The 21,590-nt window shown below is 32.2% G+C and overlaps 1 protein-coding gene across 1 annotated transcript; it reads right to left on the bottom strand.

Annotated features, from left to right (window-relative positions):
* Positions 1–5,244: 5,244 nt before the first annotated feature.
* On the bottom strand, positions 5,245–7,634 carry LOC145064862 (glycosyltransferase BC10-like). The gene is made up of 2 exons (XM_079012232.1): positions 6,600–7,634; positions 5,245–6,077 (listed from the first exon to the last, which is right to left on the bottom strand). The coding sequence occupies exons 1-2, from the start codon at positions 7,173–7,175 to the stop codon at positions 5,436–5,438; spliced, it is 1,218 nt and encodes a 405-aa protein (XP_078868358.1). The 5' UTR covers positions 7,176–7,634; the 3' UTR covers positions 5,245–5,435.
* Positions 7,635–21,590: the final 13,956 nt, after the last annotated feature.

Here is a 21,590-nt window from a genome sequence, read left to right as displayed (position 1 = left end):
GTCACTTTAACAAGTGAGTACATAGTTACTTTCATCTTAAACATAATATGAAGTATTTAATATAAATACATGCTATATGTGCCTATTATCCGTGTTCCTAATATCTATGCTACATTAACGATTTATACATGTTTTACTTGATTTAAACTGTATATGTATTTTTATACATAAATATATTAGGTAAAGATGGGTAGATGAAAGATGATATAGATGATGGGAGATGAAAGATGATATAGATGATGCAAGATGAAATATGATATAGATGATAAGAGGGCTTGACTTTAAAGATGATGTCATCTAGCAGAGTATAGATGACAACCATAGACTATTCTAGACAGTCCAGTGGAACGCTAGTAGGCGCACAACCTGTAGGCGTTTTGTGAACCATGTGTTCATCAGATGTACTCTAAAAGACCCATTGACATGTATTGTGGATGGATTCCTAAAATAGTATTAAACTCTGGCGGCTATGGACTTAATGCCTATTAGATAAACATTGGTAACTATTGACTTAGTGCTTAATAGATAACACTGACAACTATCTTAGTGCCTATTAGATAAACCATGGAAGCGATAAACTTCATGCCTATTCCTTAGGACAAATCCTTAGGAATAAATATGGAAGAATACCCACTGACATGTATCATGGAGGAATCTCTGAACTAGTACTACCAACATAGTTGATCCTTATGATAGATCTTTAAGAATAAAGAAGATAATGGAGATGAGAAATTGGGTTAATTGTTTGATGGTTAAACATATTAATTATATTATTATGGGTTGAAAACCCTATGTACTCACCAGTTTTCCCAACCTGACCCACTCAGTTTATTGTATCACAGGTAATGATATTAAAGATACATTCTGCTGAGAGATTCAATGGGATGTAGATCATTAGTGTAAATTAATGTAGGGTCTGTTTACGCTTATGTTTATGTATTGATGATGACATCCTAATGTTTTAATATAAATAAAATACATTTCTTTGGAAATGTTTTGATAATATCATAATCTTGTTTTCTGGAAACAAATTCCGTAATATTATTTTTCAAAATGGTACTTTGATTTTTAAATAAATATAAACAAACCAGTCTTTTCTGGCCATGAAATTTGGGGATGTCACAGGGACACTATTATACACCTTCTCAAGGTCGATAAACACCATATAAAGATTCTTATTTCTTTCTCTATATTTCTCCATAAGGTGTTTAAGGAGATGGATCGCCTTAGTCGTCGACCCCCTTTGCGTGAAAATGAATTAGTTCTCTATAACAATCATGATCTTTCACAACCTAGCCTCCACTACTCTCTCTCATAGCTTCATTGTATTACTAAGTAACTTAATACCTCTATAATTCCTATAACTTTAGGCATCCTTTTTGTTCTTATAAATTAGGATCATAGTATTTAATTTTTACTTCTTATGCATGTTGGTAGTCTCTAGGATAATGTTAAATACTTTTATCAGCCACCTAAGTCCTTCATCCTCAAGCCATCGTCATACGGTAATAGGAATTTGGTTTGGACGCAACTTTGTTCCTCCCCATTTTCATCAAATCCCTATTCACTTCCTCACTACTAATCCTCCAACACGCACTCTCTACTTCAGTATGAGGCCTTGCTACAGAGCCTTATACAATCATGTATCTTGTAAGGTACTATCATTATATAAGGAATGCAAATAACTACCACATTTCCTTTGAATATCATCTTCATTCACTAGAACATGGTCATTGACATCTTTAATATACCTAACACCCCCTAAATCCCTATATCTTCTTTCTCTGGCTTTAGCAAGCTTGTAGATTTTTGCTCACCTTTTTGGTGTCTACTCTTCGTATGCATTAGCCTTAACTATAACCACAACTTTCTTTGCCTCACGATTGGCATCGTTGTACATTTCATTCGTCCTTCCTATTTCTTTCTTTCCAGTAGCCTCTAGAAATCCCTTAAAGCAAGTATGTTTTACCCAACCTTTTTTCGGACCTCCTCATTCCACCGGAAATATTCTATATGGACGATTGTGGGAAAATATGAAACAAATTACAAATTCAAAGGATGATTATGAGAGGAATCAAAAACTTGGATCTAACTTGCAACTTTTGGTAAAGAATAGGGACCAAACTTGTAATTTAATGTATATAATATTATATAAAGGTGTTAGTTACATGGACAAACGGACCTCCTCATTCCACCAGAAATATTCTATATGGACGATTGTGGGAAAATATGAAATAAATTACAAATTCAAAGGACGATTATGAGAGGAATCAAAAACTTGGATCTAACTTGCAACTTTTGGTAAAGAATAGGGACCAAACTTGTAATTTATTGTATATAATATTATATAAAGGTGTTAGTTGAACATTTAAGTCATCTCAAGTCGAACTTTTAACGAGTTAATTATAAATAACTTAATTAACTTATAATTATTAATTTGTGGATTTTGGCAATTTCGGATGATTATGCCAAAAATCATCTTTATTGTTGTTTTTTTCATTAATTGGGAATGAAAAAACATATCATTTAAATCCAACCTGACCATATTTTGATCATTTTGACCTAACCTTGATAATATTGACCGGCATGATCATATGTGTCCCAAACGACAAAATTCATTGATCCACCACTCCCATCGATAGCTACTTTTGATTCCTCTTGCCATTGAAATTGGATTGCATGTCCTATACATTATGATCTTAAAAGGTGTTTGTCCTTGTGACCTTGACTTTGCAATTTGTCATATACGAGATCAGACTCTCCCTCACTAGTGTGTACTAAGTGGATGTTCTTTTTAATTTTTTTCCTTTTTTTATTTATTTTTTTAATTTTATGTACGAACAATGTGGCCGAATAGATAAAGATGTCCGTGTGTGTATATATATATATATATATATATATATATATATATATATATATATATATATATATATATATATATATATATATCAAATTTAAATAAAAAGAAGTCAATACTTTGAGAGTGATGTGCTGTAATATTACGTCGTTGTTAAAATCCTAGTTTCAGGAATCGTCATCACAAGTTATTTTTGATAAAATTACACAAATGGTTCTTACGATAGGAAGAAAATACCAATGAATTATTTATTTGCATGGTTACCAAATTTTTGAATAAAATGCTCCTAATGAACATCATTTTATGTTTACGTTTATCATTGTTGTTAAACACAATGGTAAATTAGACACACACACATATATATATATATATATATATATATATATATATATATATATATATATATATATATATATATGTGTGTGTGTGTGTGTGTGTGTCTAATTTACCATTGTGTTTAACAACAATGATAAACGTAAACATAAAATGATGTTCATTAGGAGCATTTTATTCAAAAATTTGGTAACCATGCAAATAAATAATGCATTGGTATTTTCTTCCTATCGTAAGAACCATTTGTGTAATTTTATCAAAAATAACTTGTGATGACGATTCCTGAAACTAGGATTTTAACAACGACGTAATATTACAGCACATCACTCTCAAAGTATTGACTTCTTTTTATTTAAATTTGAAATATGAATTTTGAAAGAGTGATTTATTCTTACCCCTTTTATTTAAACACACCCATTAATCTTCAAACTATAGTGAAAGTTACTGCCACAGTTATTACCTACAAAAAACCATAAATACATTTAATATTACCTTTATGGTCTTTTTCTTATATAGTATATTCTATTTTGATCTCTTTAACATTTAATACATTAAATTTATATTAAAGTAATGCAATATTATCTACAAGAACATCTAAAACCGGCAAATGCAATTAACATTACTTATATATTATTTTCTGTTTTCTCCCTTTTGATTTTCTTAAAAGTTAATTCATTTTAGTGTTGTTTTTTAAATAAGTGTCCATAATTTTATTGTTCATTTTCTTTTTATGTTTCTTACAATATAGTTTTATAACCTCATATATTATTCTGTTTTAATGATGAAATAAAAAATAAAATGGAAAAGAGATTGCAACAAAAACATATACCATATTATATTTTATTAGTTTTATTTTTGAATATATCTATCGTGCTTAATTTTGAATAAAAATAATCCATCTCATATATAAATAAATTTTACATGTATGATCCTTAAATTGATATAGTTTTTTTAATTATAATCCTTTTTCTATTTTTAACATAAACAATTTTAAGTATTTGCTTCTATACATTTATCTTTTTTTATTTTTATTTTGAATAATATATATATATATATATATATATATATATATATATATATATATATATATATATATATATATATATAGTTTTAAAATAAAATAATATTGTATTAAAACAATACAATTTGTAAAAAAAAATACAATTTGTAAAAGAAATTCTAAAAAAATAATACAGTAAACTAAAAGGGAAAAAAGTAAAAAATATAATATCATACAGTTTGAATTAGTAAAATGGATTAAAGTAAAAGGGAAATAAATGAAAATTTAAGGCAATACAATTTAAATTGGTAAAATAGATTTAAATGTCTACAATACTCATATTATTTCAAACAGAATCATCAGACAAATAAAATACCCCTATAGAATATATTATTTAATTATATGTCGTGAGTAATAATTAGATGGAGGATGTGATTATGTATAGTTGATTAGACATAAATTTTATATAAATATTTTACTAAAAAAATAGGAATATATTTAATAGGACCCATTCAGAAATACATTATTAATTAGGCAATAAATCAAATCAAAATGTTAAAAATGTTAGTTCAAATCAAATCAATTAATACGGGAAGCAAAAAAACGAGAAAAGGAGAAATATAGATAGCATTTTCCGAGCAAGATCCTTTTTTTTTCATGCATGTTTCTTTCCGTTTAAACCGAAGAAGAGTTGTAGAACTTTCTTCTAGAACTTCTTGCATAATGTGCTTGTCTTTTACTTCCAAGTGCATCCAATGCATCATTATAATCTGTTTGTACTAATATCGCCTTAACAAGTTAAACTGAAAAGTAACCTTGTAAGCTTAGAGGAAATTCTAGGTGTAGAAGAAATTGATTTTAAACCATTGTAGATCCAAGTGAAAAATCGATTGATGTAAACCTTGCACGTTCAAAACAATCGAAAGGAACTTCAGCTTGTTCCACTTAAACAACATTTAAAACAACAATAAAGAAAAGTCAGCAACAATGGAATGAATAATCCATTAAAAACAACAAATAGCTTAGTAGAAAAACAACAATGACTACAACATGATCATATAAAATTATAAACCCATTACAACAACTATTTAGCACGTTTACCATAAATGTTAGATTCAAAACAATACCCCAAAATTTTTCTACATTTTAACTAAACCAATCACTACCCAATAACACACTAAAAACCCACAACAATCTTTTCTCAAAAAAAAAAAAAAAAAAAAAATCTCCCCAACCATATCTTCTTCAATATTCAAGAACTTCTGATGAGATCTCAAGCAACGGCTCTAAAGCACTTGGATCAAACTTCCTAGCAAATAAATAACAAACATCCGTTGTCCCTTTATTATACACACAATTCTTCCCACTCTTCCTCAAACTTTCCAAAACACCCTTGGTAATATCTCCGCCCTCAAAGATCACGGGATGCGGGCCCCCCACCGACCAATCAACATACGTCACCGTTCTATCCGAATTAAGCTCCCCATAAAACATATGCACAAAAGTCGGCATATAATGTTCATCGGGGTAACAATCATCCGTACAATACTTTTTAAATAAATCATAATATTTTGTATCCGATATTATTTTAATCGCGAGTGCCCGATGCATTTCAAACCATTGTGACCCTTTTCGCCAGTCGCGGATCCGGATCTCAGGTTTCATATAGGTGTTGTAACGGCCCCGCCCGTATCGTGACGGGTCATCGTAGGAATCGAGGTAGCTATAGATGGATTTTGTTAGGTATTTGTAGATTTTTTGGAAGTTGTAAATTGGAATGCAACTTTCGGATAGGAGAATGAATCGTTCGTTTGAGAAGTCGAGCAGTGCGTTGGATAAAAGTCGGCGTTCCGCGTCGACTAAAGATACGGTTCCCCATTCGACCGCCTGGAAATGGAAAAAAGAATAAACGGTTAGATGTCTGTTATTGTCGTGTCGGTATCAGTGTCACGTCAGCTTTTGCAATTATCCTGGACTGATAGTACAATGCAGAGAATCTTTCGAAAGTGGTCCCCGTTGACACATTAACATATATGTTAGTTAAATATTCAATAAAATATTAACATGAATATGATGATTAGTATATTAATTAATAGGTAATTAATAAATTATAAAATAAATTAATAATAATAAATGTTTACGAATTTCTATTCTTTATCAATTTTGAGAAGCAAATCAAAAGTGGCTAAATGCAAAAGATAACAATGTACTTTCATCTATTTGTTGATTATAATAGCATCATACTTTCATTTCTTTCTATAACATCAATGTACTTCCGATTTTTTTGTTATGAAGGCATTGTCCTTTGAAAATTCTATCCGATTTTTTTTTCATATCCCAACATTATGACAATATAACTGATTTCTTATCACTACACATCATAACAAGATTGAAGCAAGAAAATTATACCTGACTAGGAATCTGCCGATTGTAGAACACGGAAGAATTTGAAACACCAAGATCAAACTCAGGACTTGTATGAACATAAATCGAATACTTTCTCACATCTTGACCCTTAAAAAACCTCTCCCACAATGGAATAAATGGAAGAGGTCCTCTTGTCAAGAACATAAAAGCTAGCTTAGGCATTCTATCGAACGGATAATGTGCTTTCTCAGGCACCAATGAAGCTCTCCAAAAAAGCTCCTCATCTGTCATACTATGGCTCAGATTCTTTTGCGATAGAAAGCTTTTCATACTCAAACACTCGTCTTTCACACAATTACTCACAATATCAGTAGAAGTTGTACACTTCTGATCATAAGTAGTTTGTGTGATGCTAGAAGTAGAAGGAGAATTAGGGGGTATAGATTCACGACCCCGATTAAGATTATAGGGCTGTGAAGTGAAATATCTATCGACATGTGAACTTGAAGCTAAACCAATCACTATCCCAATCACAAAAACTATAAGAAAGCATAAAGGTTTCGTTACCCCCGCTGATAAATCTTTAGATAGTTCATCTCTTTCGGTTCTTGCCCTCATCTTATTCTTCAATTCTCCAATAAATCAAATACCTTGTTGTTCATTCAAGAACTATGGAAACAAATCGAATGTACTAAAAGGAAGTTAATTGAGTAGAAGCTCACAAGGTTCGCAAATCGCACTTGAATTTCCATTTTTGCTCATCCAATCTGTACCTATCTGAAGGAACCCAACATCGAATCATAACTCAGTAGCAGACTAGCAACGAAAACCTCTCACTGTTGATTTTGAGGGACTGAAAAAACTAGGGTTTCAGGGTGACAAGGATAACATAATGAAAATCAAACGAAAGGGATGAGTTGTTGTGACTGAAGAAGAAAGAAGAAAGAAGAAAGAACTAAATGAATCTAATGATATGTTGATGTGGATTTTGTTGATGGCGTCGGACTAAACTAAGATGATGGTGAAAGGGAGGAGTTGAGTTGTGTGTGTCTTGGAGCGATGGTTGAGGCGGCAATGTGTTGGAGACAAAGTGCAATAAGAAACGGCATTTTTGAGGTTACATGTCCACTGTCACAACAATTCTAATTTTCGAATATTTTTTTAATTTTATTAAAAAAGAATTATATTTTTTAACATATCGGCATACCATTAAGCCAAAAACTTTTAATTAGATTATAGTATTATTTAGATCATCTTATTAAAAATTAGAAAATACTACTTGATCGGTCGGAACATAACTTTTTAGGTGAAAAGGTATTTTGAAATTCATATAAATTGTTTTTGAAAAAGATACTATGAAATATTGAAATTATTTTCGATTGCTAACAACTAAAATAATATTATAAAAGACACGTAATATGACACCTGTTATACATGTTATATCAGAAATAACATATCAGATTTCAATTTTACATTTTTTATTCAAGTTTTAAATTTTATTATAATTTGATTTTAATTTTAAATTTTGTTAAGCTCCAAACCTTTTTAGTTTAATATTTTACATTAAATTTTGTTTTTTTTTTATAAATCTATTTTTACAGTGTTTTTACGGCTTTTTAAAAATCTTTTTAAGACTTTTTATAAATACTTTTGACAATTTTTTAATTACAAAGTTTTAAACTTGTTTACAATATTTTTTTTTTATATTTCGTACAAATATTTTTCATACGAGTGTATTTATAATGTTTTACACTTGTTTTATATTTTATTAAAAAATTACATTTTTATTTTTATCTTATTTATAATTTTTATACAAGTATTTTAATTTTTTTTTTTTATTTTATAACACTTAGAAATACTTTTATGCAAAAAAAATTTAAATACATATAATATTTAATAAGTTGTATTAAAAAAAGGCTATAAAACATGTTGAGGTATTATAGCTTACAGTTGCAATCTCAAAGTGTTCGGATTTAAAATGTAAAATTAAAATGTGACGTGTTATACCTTATGTATTAGATGCGACCTTAAAGATACGTAGTATTAAACTTGAGGTGAAACGCCTTTGTGAATTCTTTATAAAGGGCGATTTTTTTAAAAGATTTTATATTTTGATTTTTTTTAAAATTTTAAACTTTTTTCTTTTTCAAAAAAGGCCTAATTTTTATATTTCACTTGTTATTTGATACCCAACAGCTCACCAATAGGTAAATTGATTTTTTTTTTCATAAAAGACAATATCTTTTGTATTTTTTTTCTAGTTTACACCTAAATTTTTCTTAAAAAAAACAATTTTAACCTATTCTTTTTTATTTCATTAACGGATTCAGTTACCAACAGGTAAACTTTTATCCCCCTAACTCACGTGCGTCATAAATATCGTTCGAATAATCGAATCTAAAATCCTAGATCATGTTTCCGCTTTTTCTTCTTCTTATATATCATATTAGGTCCATTGGAATGATTTTTTTCTTCAAGCTAAGAACATAAATGTAACATCTGTTTTCACTTATAAAAGTTAATTAATATAAACTTTTGTTTATATAAATCAAAGTGAAAATATATTGCTTTCTAGCTAAAATTATCAACATGAAAGTTATAGTAGCCGTCAAGACGAACACAAAGGTATAAAGAATGTCGAAAACAGAGGTCGTGTAAAAAATATATGATTTTTAAAATTTTTGGAGAATTTATAAAAATCACCGCGGCGTGGTGCATTAAATGCACCTACCTCCACATGTTCAAACTTGTGTGCACAAAAGAGGAAAAGCTGACGGACAGGCGCTGTGGAGCCTCAAAATTTTCACCTATAAAAGGAGAGCCACCTATCCGTATTTTGTTGCCCCATTCTCTTTCAAAGAGTCTCCTTCCCTCTTTCTCGAGCATTTCCGTCCCTCGTGATTTGACTTCTCGTTCTGTAATTTGGTTAGCTAAGCTATGGAACTTTCGAAGGATATAAGAAAGATGGCGTCGAAGTTCTGCTCACGGCTATTCGGATTTTATCAAATCGAGTAAGTTACACTTACTCTTATCTATAGTTGCTTATATTCATAGTCATTGTTATGAACCATATAAAACTTAGATTAGCCATTGATTTTAGTTATGTGCTGATTGGTCCACTACAGGAGATGTGTTTACAATAGACACGTTAGCATGGTTGTTGGATTTCAAAAAAGTTGTATGCCGAAATGGTCATGCCTCCCGACTGTCTTGATTGAGTGATCTTATTTAATAGACATGAAAATATATTGTGGGATTACTGAAGGATCAAAATATGAGTTCTTATGCTCAAATAGTCAGTAACTAGTATAGTATATTATAGGTTGTTACGTGCTGGTTGAGCTGCTGCAAACCAACCTACTTAGCTGCTTCAAGACTATTCAAGTGAGTTTTCTCACTATACTATATATTACAATATGTATCATCTATATGTTAGGATGAAGTGTGCTGTTAGGCGAATAGACTAGTTAGTCAACTACATGTTGTGTTGGATTGTTTGTCTGTATATCTGTTATATGTGTTAACATATAAGGTTGTGAGTTGAGGGTGGTCCAACTTTATGTTGAAGACCAAGATACTCGGGGCGGACCAACTTTAAGTTAAAGGCCAAAAGGGTAGACCAACTTTATGATGAAGGTCAAGGGGGCGGATCGACTTTGTGATGAAGGCCATTCTTTGTTTGCATTGTATGTATATTGTTATATGTGGTATTATGGGGAACTTACTAAGTCCTGGCATATAGTTGTGGATAAAATGTTTTTCAAGTTGTTCATTTGATCGTTTGAAGGCTCCAGCATGACTGTACTCACATCGAAGAAATAATTATGTTTTTAGACTTCCCCTAAACTCTATTTTATGTTTAATGAATGTTAGAATATGATCTTCCAAATAAAAAAGGGGTTTGCAGTTATTCTATTTATGTTTTAAAAATGAAAATTTTTTGTTGAAAATCAGGACCTGACACGTTGGTATCAGAGCCCTGGTTTGAGTGATTGGATGAAGATTCGTGTTATTCCAAACTGAAACTAAGGATTTGAGATTTTTTAGAAACATTTTTGAAAAGTGATTTTATATGAAAAGAAGGGATGCAATGCGTACAGTCAGTCGGAGCTCATAAAGGAGAGTGATTCCTGATATATATTCATACTTATTATATCTATTGATATGTGAATTGTGTTCAATGCATGCTTGTATGTAGGCTAAGGATCTTTTCAGGAATTGCATGTTAGAATTGATGGGTTTTCTAGATTACTTCTATGTACTTGCAGAATTTCACATACGCTTCGAACTCTAAAAATGCCCTTATGAAATACATATGTTCGAATATACAACACATACTTCGAAACTAGACATAACAAAAGATGCTTCGACATCTCACAACACATTTCGAACTCTACATTCTCCACCTTTGTGAGAAGTGTTGAATCTTATGTCATTAGCATCTTCGTTGCTTGATGAAGTACTCTACGAATCTCCGTGTACCAAATAATCATCTTTCGAATCTCAGCCTTATCACCAGTTGTGTTCCTTTTGCAGTTATTAAGACGAACAAGAAGACCCGTGTACTGTGTATTTGTATATCTCTCCACATTTTCAACTTTGAACAAAAACTTTGTAATCTTTTGATTCTTCTTCTTCCCAACAAATACAACTCCCAGAGGCTTAACAAAAATCTCTTTATCTTCGAAATTCTTAAGACTTCCTTGACCTTTCAGCAACGATTATGGCACTGTTACTTGTCGACCCATTGCCAAAGCAAGCTCCACATTAGTCAAAGTTAGACAATCATAGTGATTATCTATGAACAGCTTGATATGAGCAAAACCTATCAAGAAATCTTCTTTGCTATTAACTTTCGACACATCAACACTACTCAAGATCTTCGCAATGTTGATAAGATCATTCAGATTCATCAGAGGAAATTCTGCCACTAAGAAGTCACATGCTACATTGTTAGCTCGAACCATATGATAATGAAAGTTCTGTAACAATCCTTCAAACAATTTATCCTTGGATACACTCAGAACTTTAACTATTTTCACTAAGGGCCATACTTACTCTTCCTTTTTTCCAAGGACTGCATGAAATCTCAACTTTAATCTCTTATATTCTTCCTTGTCATCAAACCTATCCACCAACTGATATTAAGCTGAGATAAACATCATATGATTGATGGGACAATCCAGCTGATTGAAATTAGTATTTTCTATCTCATAACTCTTTTCTAGAATTTTCCTAAAATCATACATATTCCCAAGAGAAACAATATGTTCAATTGTCTCATAATAGTATTGCTTGGTTGGGTCTCCTTTATCAAGACCTAGTAGATCACCTTGCCTTTGTCTTAAGATGCTGTTAATCTGTCTTTGTCTTTCGATTTCTTTCTCAACATTATTCTTTTTCTCCTCCTCCGAAATCTCCTTCACAATACCCTTGCCTCTATCACCTTTAACTTGATCGGAATATGGTGGCTTCGAACTTGAATCCCCAACAGTAGAACCAATGACTATGCCTTTGGTTAATGGCGTTGAAGTCATTGTGGTTGAGGTTGTTGACATAGAAGTAGGAAGTGATGTTGAAATTTCCGTGCTTATCACCTTACCAACAACCTTTCCTTGATCAAGATCCTTCGATGAGTCAACCCCCTTATCTCCCCCTTGCATCCCTGGTTTGATAGGTGGGGAATCAGTTGGCATCAAATTAACAAGTTTTAGGAGAGGAGCAAGTTCGGCTTTCAGATTAGTTTCTAAGGAAGAAAACATCTGTGATAAAGACTCTTGAGAAATAGAGGATTTAGGAAAAGTATCAAACTTCTAAATTGACTCCTTCAAACTCACCAAAATTTCATCCAACTTGGCAAACACCTTCGAATCAGTCTCTATCTTAGAATCAATCTTAGTAGAAAGTGAATTAAAATACTCCACAACCTTCATAACAACATCAACAATTACATCAACCTTGGTCTGAAGAGTTGAATAATTCTGATCAAGTTTGGCAACTTCCTTTGACATTTCAGATTTAAGCTCTGCCACTTTAACATTGACAGACTCCCGAACGTTCTTCACTTATTCAACAAAAAGAATATGCCTTTCTTTTGCTACATCACGAAGCTTCTTGACTTCAAACTAAACATTGTTTGCATGGAGTTTCAAACAATCCTCCTGTTGTCTTTCAATATTTCCCATGGCCAACTTCAACCAACGTTCTTGTGATTCAACATCATATCAACCTCAATCCCAGAAACAATATTTCGACCACCTGTATCAGCCTGAATCTGTAACAACAAATTCAGCTTGTGATTTAAAATCTTGAACTGCTTTCATGACATAAGCATATAACCAGGAATGTTTTCCTCCTCTGGGTCAAACTGAATCTCAACAAAAGAGATCCTTACATCATCTTCATCATGATTTTCTTAAGGAGCTGATTTTTCACCCTCGGTTGATTAAGAATAGAAAAGAGAAGTAATAGGTTGATTCATGATATTTTTATAAGTAGGTGATATAGTTGAAGCAGGAAACAAAGTGGGATTGGGTGTATGAAATGGTGGTAAGGAAGTAGAAGTGTCAATGAGTGTAGTTTCGATTGTGGATGATAAAATAAGGGAAATTGGAACATAGGAAGTTGCAACAGAAGTGTTACCTTGAGCTTTGAAAGTCGACATCCCATCACCCTTGTTTACATTTGTGTCCATATTAGATATGTTCACAGGGATTCATGAAGTTCAAACCTCCTCCGAAACAGATTCATCCATCGAAACTTCGGGTGGTATGACTATTGTCTTCACAGGGACGAAGTTAGTTGAAGGATCACCCAAAGTAGTGGTTCTGTCTGTATTAGATACTTTCACAAAGCCACCTAGACTTCCAGTCGCCTCGAAAGTTGGCTTGACTGTAGAGTCCCTCTGAGGTGATGCAAAGCCAATATCTATAGTGCGATTAGGAGATTGATCACTACCATCTTCGAAATCAGTCTCCAGAACAACCTCATCCAGAGGATCTTCCAATTGCTTCTTCTTCTTATTGATCTTCTTTACCATGGCATGTGCTCTTCGTTTCTTTGAAGAAGGAGAAACAAGAGCTAAAATTTCATGAATGATCACACCCCTTCGATTTAGCTGTGGTTTGTGAATATTCTTGATTTTCGAAACAGAACCCTCCTTTGGTGAATGACGAGGTCTATGTACTGGCTTCTTAGTTCTTTTAAGAATGCCTATTTTTAAAGGAACCACTTCCTTTTGAGTTTCGTGAACAACACGATCTTGAACAGATTTTGTAACTTCCTTTTCCACTGTCACATGATCAAACTTAGGTTGTGTAGCCTTCGTGGATTTCTTTGAACCTTTACCACATTTCAAAGTACCTTCGATTCCTCTCGGAGCAAAACCCCTATTTGCACATTAGGGTTGATTGTTGACAGATAAACAACAAGAACCGGATTAATTGGATCCACCTTCCGAAGCATTGCAACAGGAATTCGTGCTACTGAAGGAAAAACCATTGGATCATCTTCAACACTTTTTAGATGTTGATAGAGGGTGAACTCTACTTTTGGAACATCAGATAGGATGATGATTCCTTCTTTCTCATACACCTCTTGTAGAATCATACTCTAATATCTAGCACAAGAAACACCATTTGTAACATTGGTGTGTGAGATAACGGTTCCAAACTCCTCTCATAACTGTGTAACATAATCCACATTTAAATCATAATATAGCCCATCAATCAAGGCATATATCTCCAATTTGGCTTTATCAAGACCAACACTTCGACCTGTGAGACAACGTAGAAAAATCCCAAACAAAAAGTTCCAGATACGGGGTAAAGAAGACTTCTTGAACTGACTGATTCCGGTGAGTGGGGGTTGATGACCCATTTCATTGAACATATGTATCACATGTTTATTCGTCACTTCATAAAACGGACCAGTGTTTGGAAGTTTCATGATATGTGCAAAGTGTTTCTACGTGAGCTTATACTTCTTTTCATTCGTAAGATGAAATGTCACAACTTTGGAGGTTTTATTGAACACAACAGTAGAACCGGCCAAGGATAACCAAGTCATGGGCACTGAAAAGGAAGAAGTCATCACCGTTGAGAGCACGGAGTGAGTAAGAGCAATGATCAACATATGTAACTCCTTTGGATACTTGGAAATGTCTGGTTGAACTCGATAATTGGAACTCTGAATCTCCAACAGGGGTTGAGATGTGGCTTCAAAGGTAGTTTATGATGGATCAACATGACCAGTTGGTGCCACCATTGTTAGGGTTTTAGAGAATAGTGTGAAGAGATAAATATAAGGAAGAAAGATTTTGGGGAAAAAATTCAACCAGGATGAATAAAGTTTTGATTTGAGACCCCCAATTCCTTTTATACTTAGTACACAATTTGAATTTGAAACGACCATCAATGAAATTCTACCACGTATATCCTTGGAAAGTGGGCCAGTTGCCGTAAAAGTCGACACGTCTGAAAAGTAATAAGCACTTTTTCCTGGAAAACTGTGAAGTAACCAAACTGTCACATTAATCGAACGTTTCGTGTGCCCCAAGAGGATAAGAACCGTCATTGGACATTTGTTTCGAGGAAAGGCTCATTCGCCTTTGGGATAAAAAACAAAATCATAGACAGACTTGCAAAATCTAGGTTTAAGTTGGTAGTACCCAAGAGCTCGAGTATTTTTATGAAATTGTGTGCCAAAGAGATAGTAGGAACCAAGGTTAACAAAAATGTGTGTATAGTGACATCAAATAAACATTCGATGTAAAAGCAGATGGATCCTAGGCAAAGATCACATCATTCAATATCAAGAGAGATATCAAACTGCTTGTGTGGTTTCCCATGAAATAAAATTGAATACTCGTGAAGGAGTATTGAAGGGCTTCTTTTATTTAGGCTTCCAAGGTAGGCTTAATTTTTTTCATAATCACAACTTAACATAAGTGTGAGTTCAATGATCAAAATTACCTGTATGACCAATGTAGTCAAGGACAAGCAAAGTGTAGTCAAGGACAAACAAAGGTGAGATAAACTTATAAAGTGACAAAAATACGAACTGATATTCAGACAAAAATCATATTCTAAAAAAATAAGTACTCGATCATGTTGGGCAAAAATGTCTTGGGTAAGGAACATTTTATCAAGATCACACAAAATGAGAGGAATACAATTTTGAATATCGAAGGAAGGTACTGAAACAAATGTTTTGTGAAAATCTTAAACTAAAGTTCACTGTCAATTCCTTTATGAGTTGGGAATGTAGGGTTTCACCATCATCACAGACTCATTACGAGTAGTCACTTTAACAAGTGAGTGCATAGTTACTTTAATCTTACACATAGATATGAAGTATTTAATATAAATTACTTGTTATATGTGCTTATTATCCGTGTTCCTGATATCTATCCTAGATGAACGATTTATACATGTTTTACTCGATTTAAACTATATATGTATTTTATACCTATAATTATGTTGGGTAAAGATGGGTAGATGATATAGATGATGAAAGATGAAATAAATGACAAGGGGCCTTGATGTTAAAGCTGATCTAGTCATCTAGCGGAGTATAGATGATGACCACGGACTATTATAGACAGTCTAGTGGAACGCTGATAGGCTCGCAACATGCAGGTGTTTGTGAACAACGTGTTCACCGGGTGCACTCCATCCCCCTCATGGTTGCCTTACTAACATATATTGCCGAGGAATCCCCTAAGCATTATTGTCAATCCCGAAGATAATCCTTATGCTAGGTCCCTTAAATTAGATAATTTAGGGATAGAAAGTGAGGCTAACAGGAACGGGTAATCGGGTTGATTGATTTGATGAAATTAAAGAACTTAATTATTGTGGTTTGAAAAACCCTATGTGCTCACCAGGCTTCCAAGCCTAAGCCACTCAGTTTCTTGTATTACAGGTAGTGGCACAAGAGCACCGGTGTGATGAACAAATGAGAGAATTTTGGATTATATGCCAGTAGAATAATAGATGGTGTAAGGCCTATGCTATTTTCCGTTTATGCTTATGTAATGTATTGATGATGACATTGCAACGTTTTTAATATAGTTAAAATTCATTTCTTCAGAAATGATTTGATAATATCTTTATCATATTTTGAGAAAAAATTCCACAATATTATTCTTCAAAACGATACTTTGATTTTTAAATAAAGCATAAACAAATTGGTCTTTTCTAGTCGTGAAATTGGGGATGTCACAGTTGGTATAAGAGCATTAGTTTAAGCGAAATAGAAAATTGTAGGATTTCTAGACTTAAACTTAGAATGTTTAGCGATGATTGTGAGATGAGTGTATGTTATATATATATATATATATATATATATATATATATATATATATATATATATATATATAGACGAACACTAGCCTATTTTAGGAAAGATGCCTAAATTCATTTTATGTGCTAAATGATTTATTTAAAATGCCTTACATGCCTTATGATACTATTAATTTCTCGGATCTATGGTCTATTGCCGACCGAATCTGGAAACTTTATGTCTTCAGATTTCTAAACATTTATCTACGATATTAGAACTGGCATGTAACTTTTTAGAGATACAAGGAGGATTTAAACATCTATCGTAAATAAATATCTTAATTCGCCTGCTTTGGTGTATATATAGACATGGTGTGAACTCGCATCGGATTAGGAAACGCTAATGGAAACATGCAGCCTAAGCCACGAGTGATTGAGCATGCGCCAGAGGTATCAGCTGCACCCGAGCCAATCACGATGGAAGGAGTCCAAACAATGATTCGGGTTATGATGGCCAAACAAAGGGAGGAGATGAGACAAATGTTGCATAATAATAAGGATGAACCTACTGTACCAGTTGTGCAACCTGAACTAAATGAGGGACAGTCGGAAGAAGGAAACTTTAGTAGAACCATTAGTCAAGCTGAACAACAAGTGGTTAGAAGAAATAACCATGATGAAGGAATTCAAAGGAACAGATGCAAGTATAAAGACTTTACGACTTTCAAACCATCAAATTTGACTACAATAAAAACACGATTTTTCTAGGGAAAGTCGCTATGGAACGTATTTTCATTGTTAATCTGCAATGGATCGTGCTATGGAATGTCGTTCCATAGCAATGTTGCTACCACATTGTCTACATATTTTATTTATGGTAGCGAGAATGGGACTTTCTAGGGAAAATGCTACTGACTCCATATCCGTTGGTATTATGCTACCGATAGTTCTATGGAACAAAAATTTGTAGCAATTTTCCAACTACATTTGTTACGAAATCACTTTCCGTTGTACTGCTGCTATGAAATTAATTATCGTGGTTACTATGCAACGAAGTTTGTGACGAAAACCAAATCCATAGTTGATTTGCTATGTAAGTATCATTCGTAGGTATTTTTCTAGGGAATTCTGCTATAGAATATGATTTCGTTTGCTTGTTTTGCTATGGAACAAAACACATAGCTAATTTGTGACGACATTTGTTGGGATGTTTTATGCTTAATTAATTTTCTTATTCTATGGATGAATTATTATTATGATCAATGGAATTTGTAAGATATGGTTTGAATGAAATGCTTTTGAATTGGTAATATGTGGCATAAACTAATGACTAAAAATGTAAAAGTGAATTATAAAAGTAGATATTGCTGGCAAGCGGACTCGAACTTAAGCTTATGCTAGAAAAGGGGGCGATTAAGCGAATTGTGCTAATCAAGTTGTGTATAATTTATTGAAAAACATAGTATATAATGACTAATTAACCATATAATTTTATTATAATGACTATTTTTTCCGGGGCTTGTGCGGTTGCACTCTTGCACACCCTTAAAATCGGACATGTTAAAGTATATAATCTATGTAGATTATTTTCCTTAATAACGAATTCATAACAAACTTATTTTTAATTCCATTGACTATACTTCATCACAAAAATAACATGGGTTTTACGTATACTTCTTCTTACTCAAACAACATAGCAAGCAAAAATGACTAAAATGCCATTTTAACAGAATGATGTAAACATAAAACCAAAATAAAATTATAGTAGTATACACCTTCATATACAATGTAATATGAACACTAATATTCAATGTCCAATCTATTATGAACCATTTATATTTTTAAGAAATATACAAAACTTACCATACTCTACATACCAACGACAAACCATGCAATATCTTTGTTGATCCTCATCCTCTTCATGGCCTATTGCAAATGCACCTTTAACAGAATGACGTGGGTCTTCACATTGGAATGTGATGTTATTTGTTGTAAGTCTATAAACAACATCAACAACCCACAACAACTCTTTGGCACTATCAACAACACCCATGTACTCCCTATCATCCGGAACTGCCCAGCCAAAATAGGCATCAAGTAATTGTAAACCTACACATTAAAATATCCATCAATTAATCCAATGTATCCTTTTCAATACAATGGTAAATATTATAATACACAACACAACTAAATACTAACCCCAAACTACAAACATGCCTTAATTAACTATATATATAATATAATTTACATATATACCATATATACATACCTTCATCACATTGATGAGGCCCTCTTGAAATGTAGATCATTCCAAGCAATTAAATTGCCTCAAGATGATCTTCATTTGCTGCTTGTCTCAACAAAGTCAATCCTAAATCAAAATTGTCATAATAAAAGCACTCACCGTGTTGACATAATAACAATATCAATATATAACATCAATGACACTAAATATTAACAAATGGTATAGATTACATATAATTACTGAAACTACACATAATATTCCTTGTCTGAACATGGCTTCAATGTTATTATGCAATGCACATGTGCGTATAAATAACCCAACTTTCAGATTTTTGGGACCCATTCCTTTAAACATGTCAATGCGTGCTGTTCTATACATTTGAGGATTCTTTGAACTTACAAAATTTAAATACACAGTAAATAACAAATAAATAAAGTTGTATTTCATCAAATATACATTCATTAGTTGATGTTTATTGAAAATTACCAAAGTGTTGCATAGATGATATCTTTCGCAGATTCTGCCCCTAATACTACAAATATCCGACTCAAAATCTCTAGTGGGAGATCATATAACGAATGGCAACTTCTAGTATTCAACATTCTACTTACAAAATACACATTGGAGTAGTTGATTTCATTTTTTTTTAAATTAAGCGTAAGTATGAAAGACAGTGTAACAGGGTATGGAAAAAACTTACTTTATGATGATCTGGTCGAGAGGAGTACAAGAGTCTCTATTATTGGAGAAAATCGTTTTTAAGAACGATTATCCTTCGATGATTTGGGGGTTTTAGTGTTTGTATGCAGATTTATCGTCCGGAAAAGTTGAGATGTTCTGAATGGTTGAAGAATTAGAACGCCGACGTGATGTCAGAGGTATGATGGTGCCTTAACAATTTAGAGTGCAAAAAGACCAAATTGCCCCTGAAATCATTCCAAATATGTGAATACTAAGGGTATTTGTGTCAAAACACATTATTCAAATATTATAACCTTTTATAGCTAGGTAACAGTGGACTTTTGATTGTTGAAATGAAAAAGACAAAAATAACATATATATATATATATATATATATATATATATATATATATATATATATATATATATATATCATAATCCATAATGTAATACATTTATATTAACGTTTCACCAAATTACTAGTATATATTCATGTGTGTGTATATATATATATATATATATATATATATATATATATATATATATATATATATATTAAAAGTGGAACAAGATTTTAACAGTAAACTTTTTTACTTTAGATTTTAGACACAATAGTTTTCTTTTGTTGCAACTTTTAGTCCCTATGTTTATAGTAACTTTTTTTTACTTTGATTTTAGCCACAATACTTTTTCTTTGTTGCCACTTTTAGTCCCTATGTTTATGCCTTTACAATTTTACCCCATACAAAGCATGGTTTCTCCACTAGTTGATATTAAACCAAATTACCAAATCCAAAATAAAATACATGTATGTTTATGCCTTTACTATTGTATTATATATATATATATATATATATATATATATATATATATAATACCAGGAAAGAATAAACATATGCTACATACAACTATAATCACAATACAATATAAACACTAATAGTGACAGTCCAAAACACATTATTCAAACCTCATTCCAAACTATTACTCTTTTAGTCCCTTATTAACAAAACAACATATTTACTAATCAAGTAACAAAATCAAGTAATTATTTATCAAGTAAATTACTATATATTCATATATTAAACCAAAAGAATGTACATAGCATTAATTGTCATAATATGAAAGTACATATCAACAAACTACTCACAAATTATACCAAACTCCCTAGAAAAGCTAACGAAACAAGCATCCCACAAACAAATTTCACACCTAAACACCCATTTGTATCCATTCACAAAAGCGTCTAACACACTAATTATAGACTTATGCATTGCAAAAGTTTTACGAATGCCATGGAAGTGCACATGTTTCCTCCCCTCCCTATTTAAGTTGAGATGAACCTTAGAACAATTTGCTCTAAGATTCCACTTACCTTTTGCTCTGCGGTAAGCATTGTTCAACATGTCCAAAGCTTCCTGCTTCCTGTGTCTCCCTTTAGCCAGCACCATCATTCCCAGGACAAATGTTGAATCCAAATGTCCCAATGCAAATGCTTCTTCAAGCATCGTTTTCCCTTCATGATCAACTTCTAAGAAAAATAACTTCATCTGAAAAAAAAAACATTAAGCACATAATTTCTAGTTAAGGTAATGCAAAATAAGAAACAAATTAATTAATACTATGCATATATATATATATATATATATATATATATATATATATATATATATAACAATGTACAAATCTATTCCTAAACATAATATTTGGGTTTCTCATCACTATGCATTTGTTGACAACTATATGTTTCTGGTCAGACCAACCACGGAATCGTAATTCATCTACCTCCATATGTTTATATACTTCATCCGTTTTTCCTGCCTCGTT

The sequence above is a fragment of the Lactuca serriola genome, chromosome 7 (genome assembly GCF_051521515.1).
Source record: "Lactuca serriola cultivar US96UC23 chromosome 7, Lser_US96UC23_V15, whole genome shotgun sequence".
Classification (NCBI taxonomy): Eukaryota; Viridiplantae; Streptophyta; class Magnoliopsida; order Asterales; family Asteraceae; genus Lactuca; species Lactuca serriola.
The sequence above is the reverse complement of the archived record's forward strand: the minus strand, read 5'-3'. Positions and strand labels throughout refer to the sequence as shown.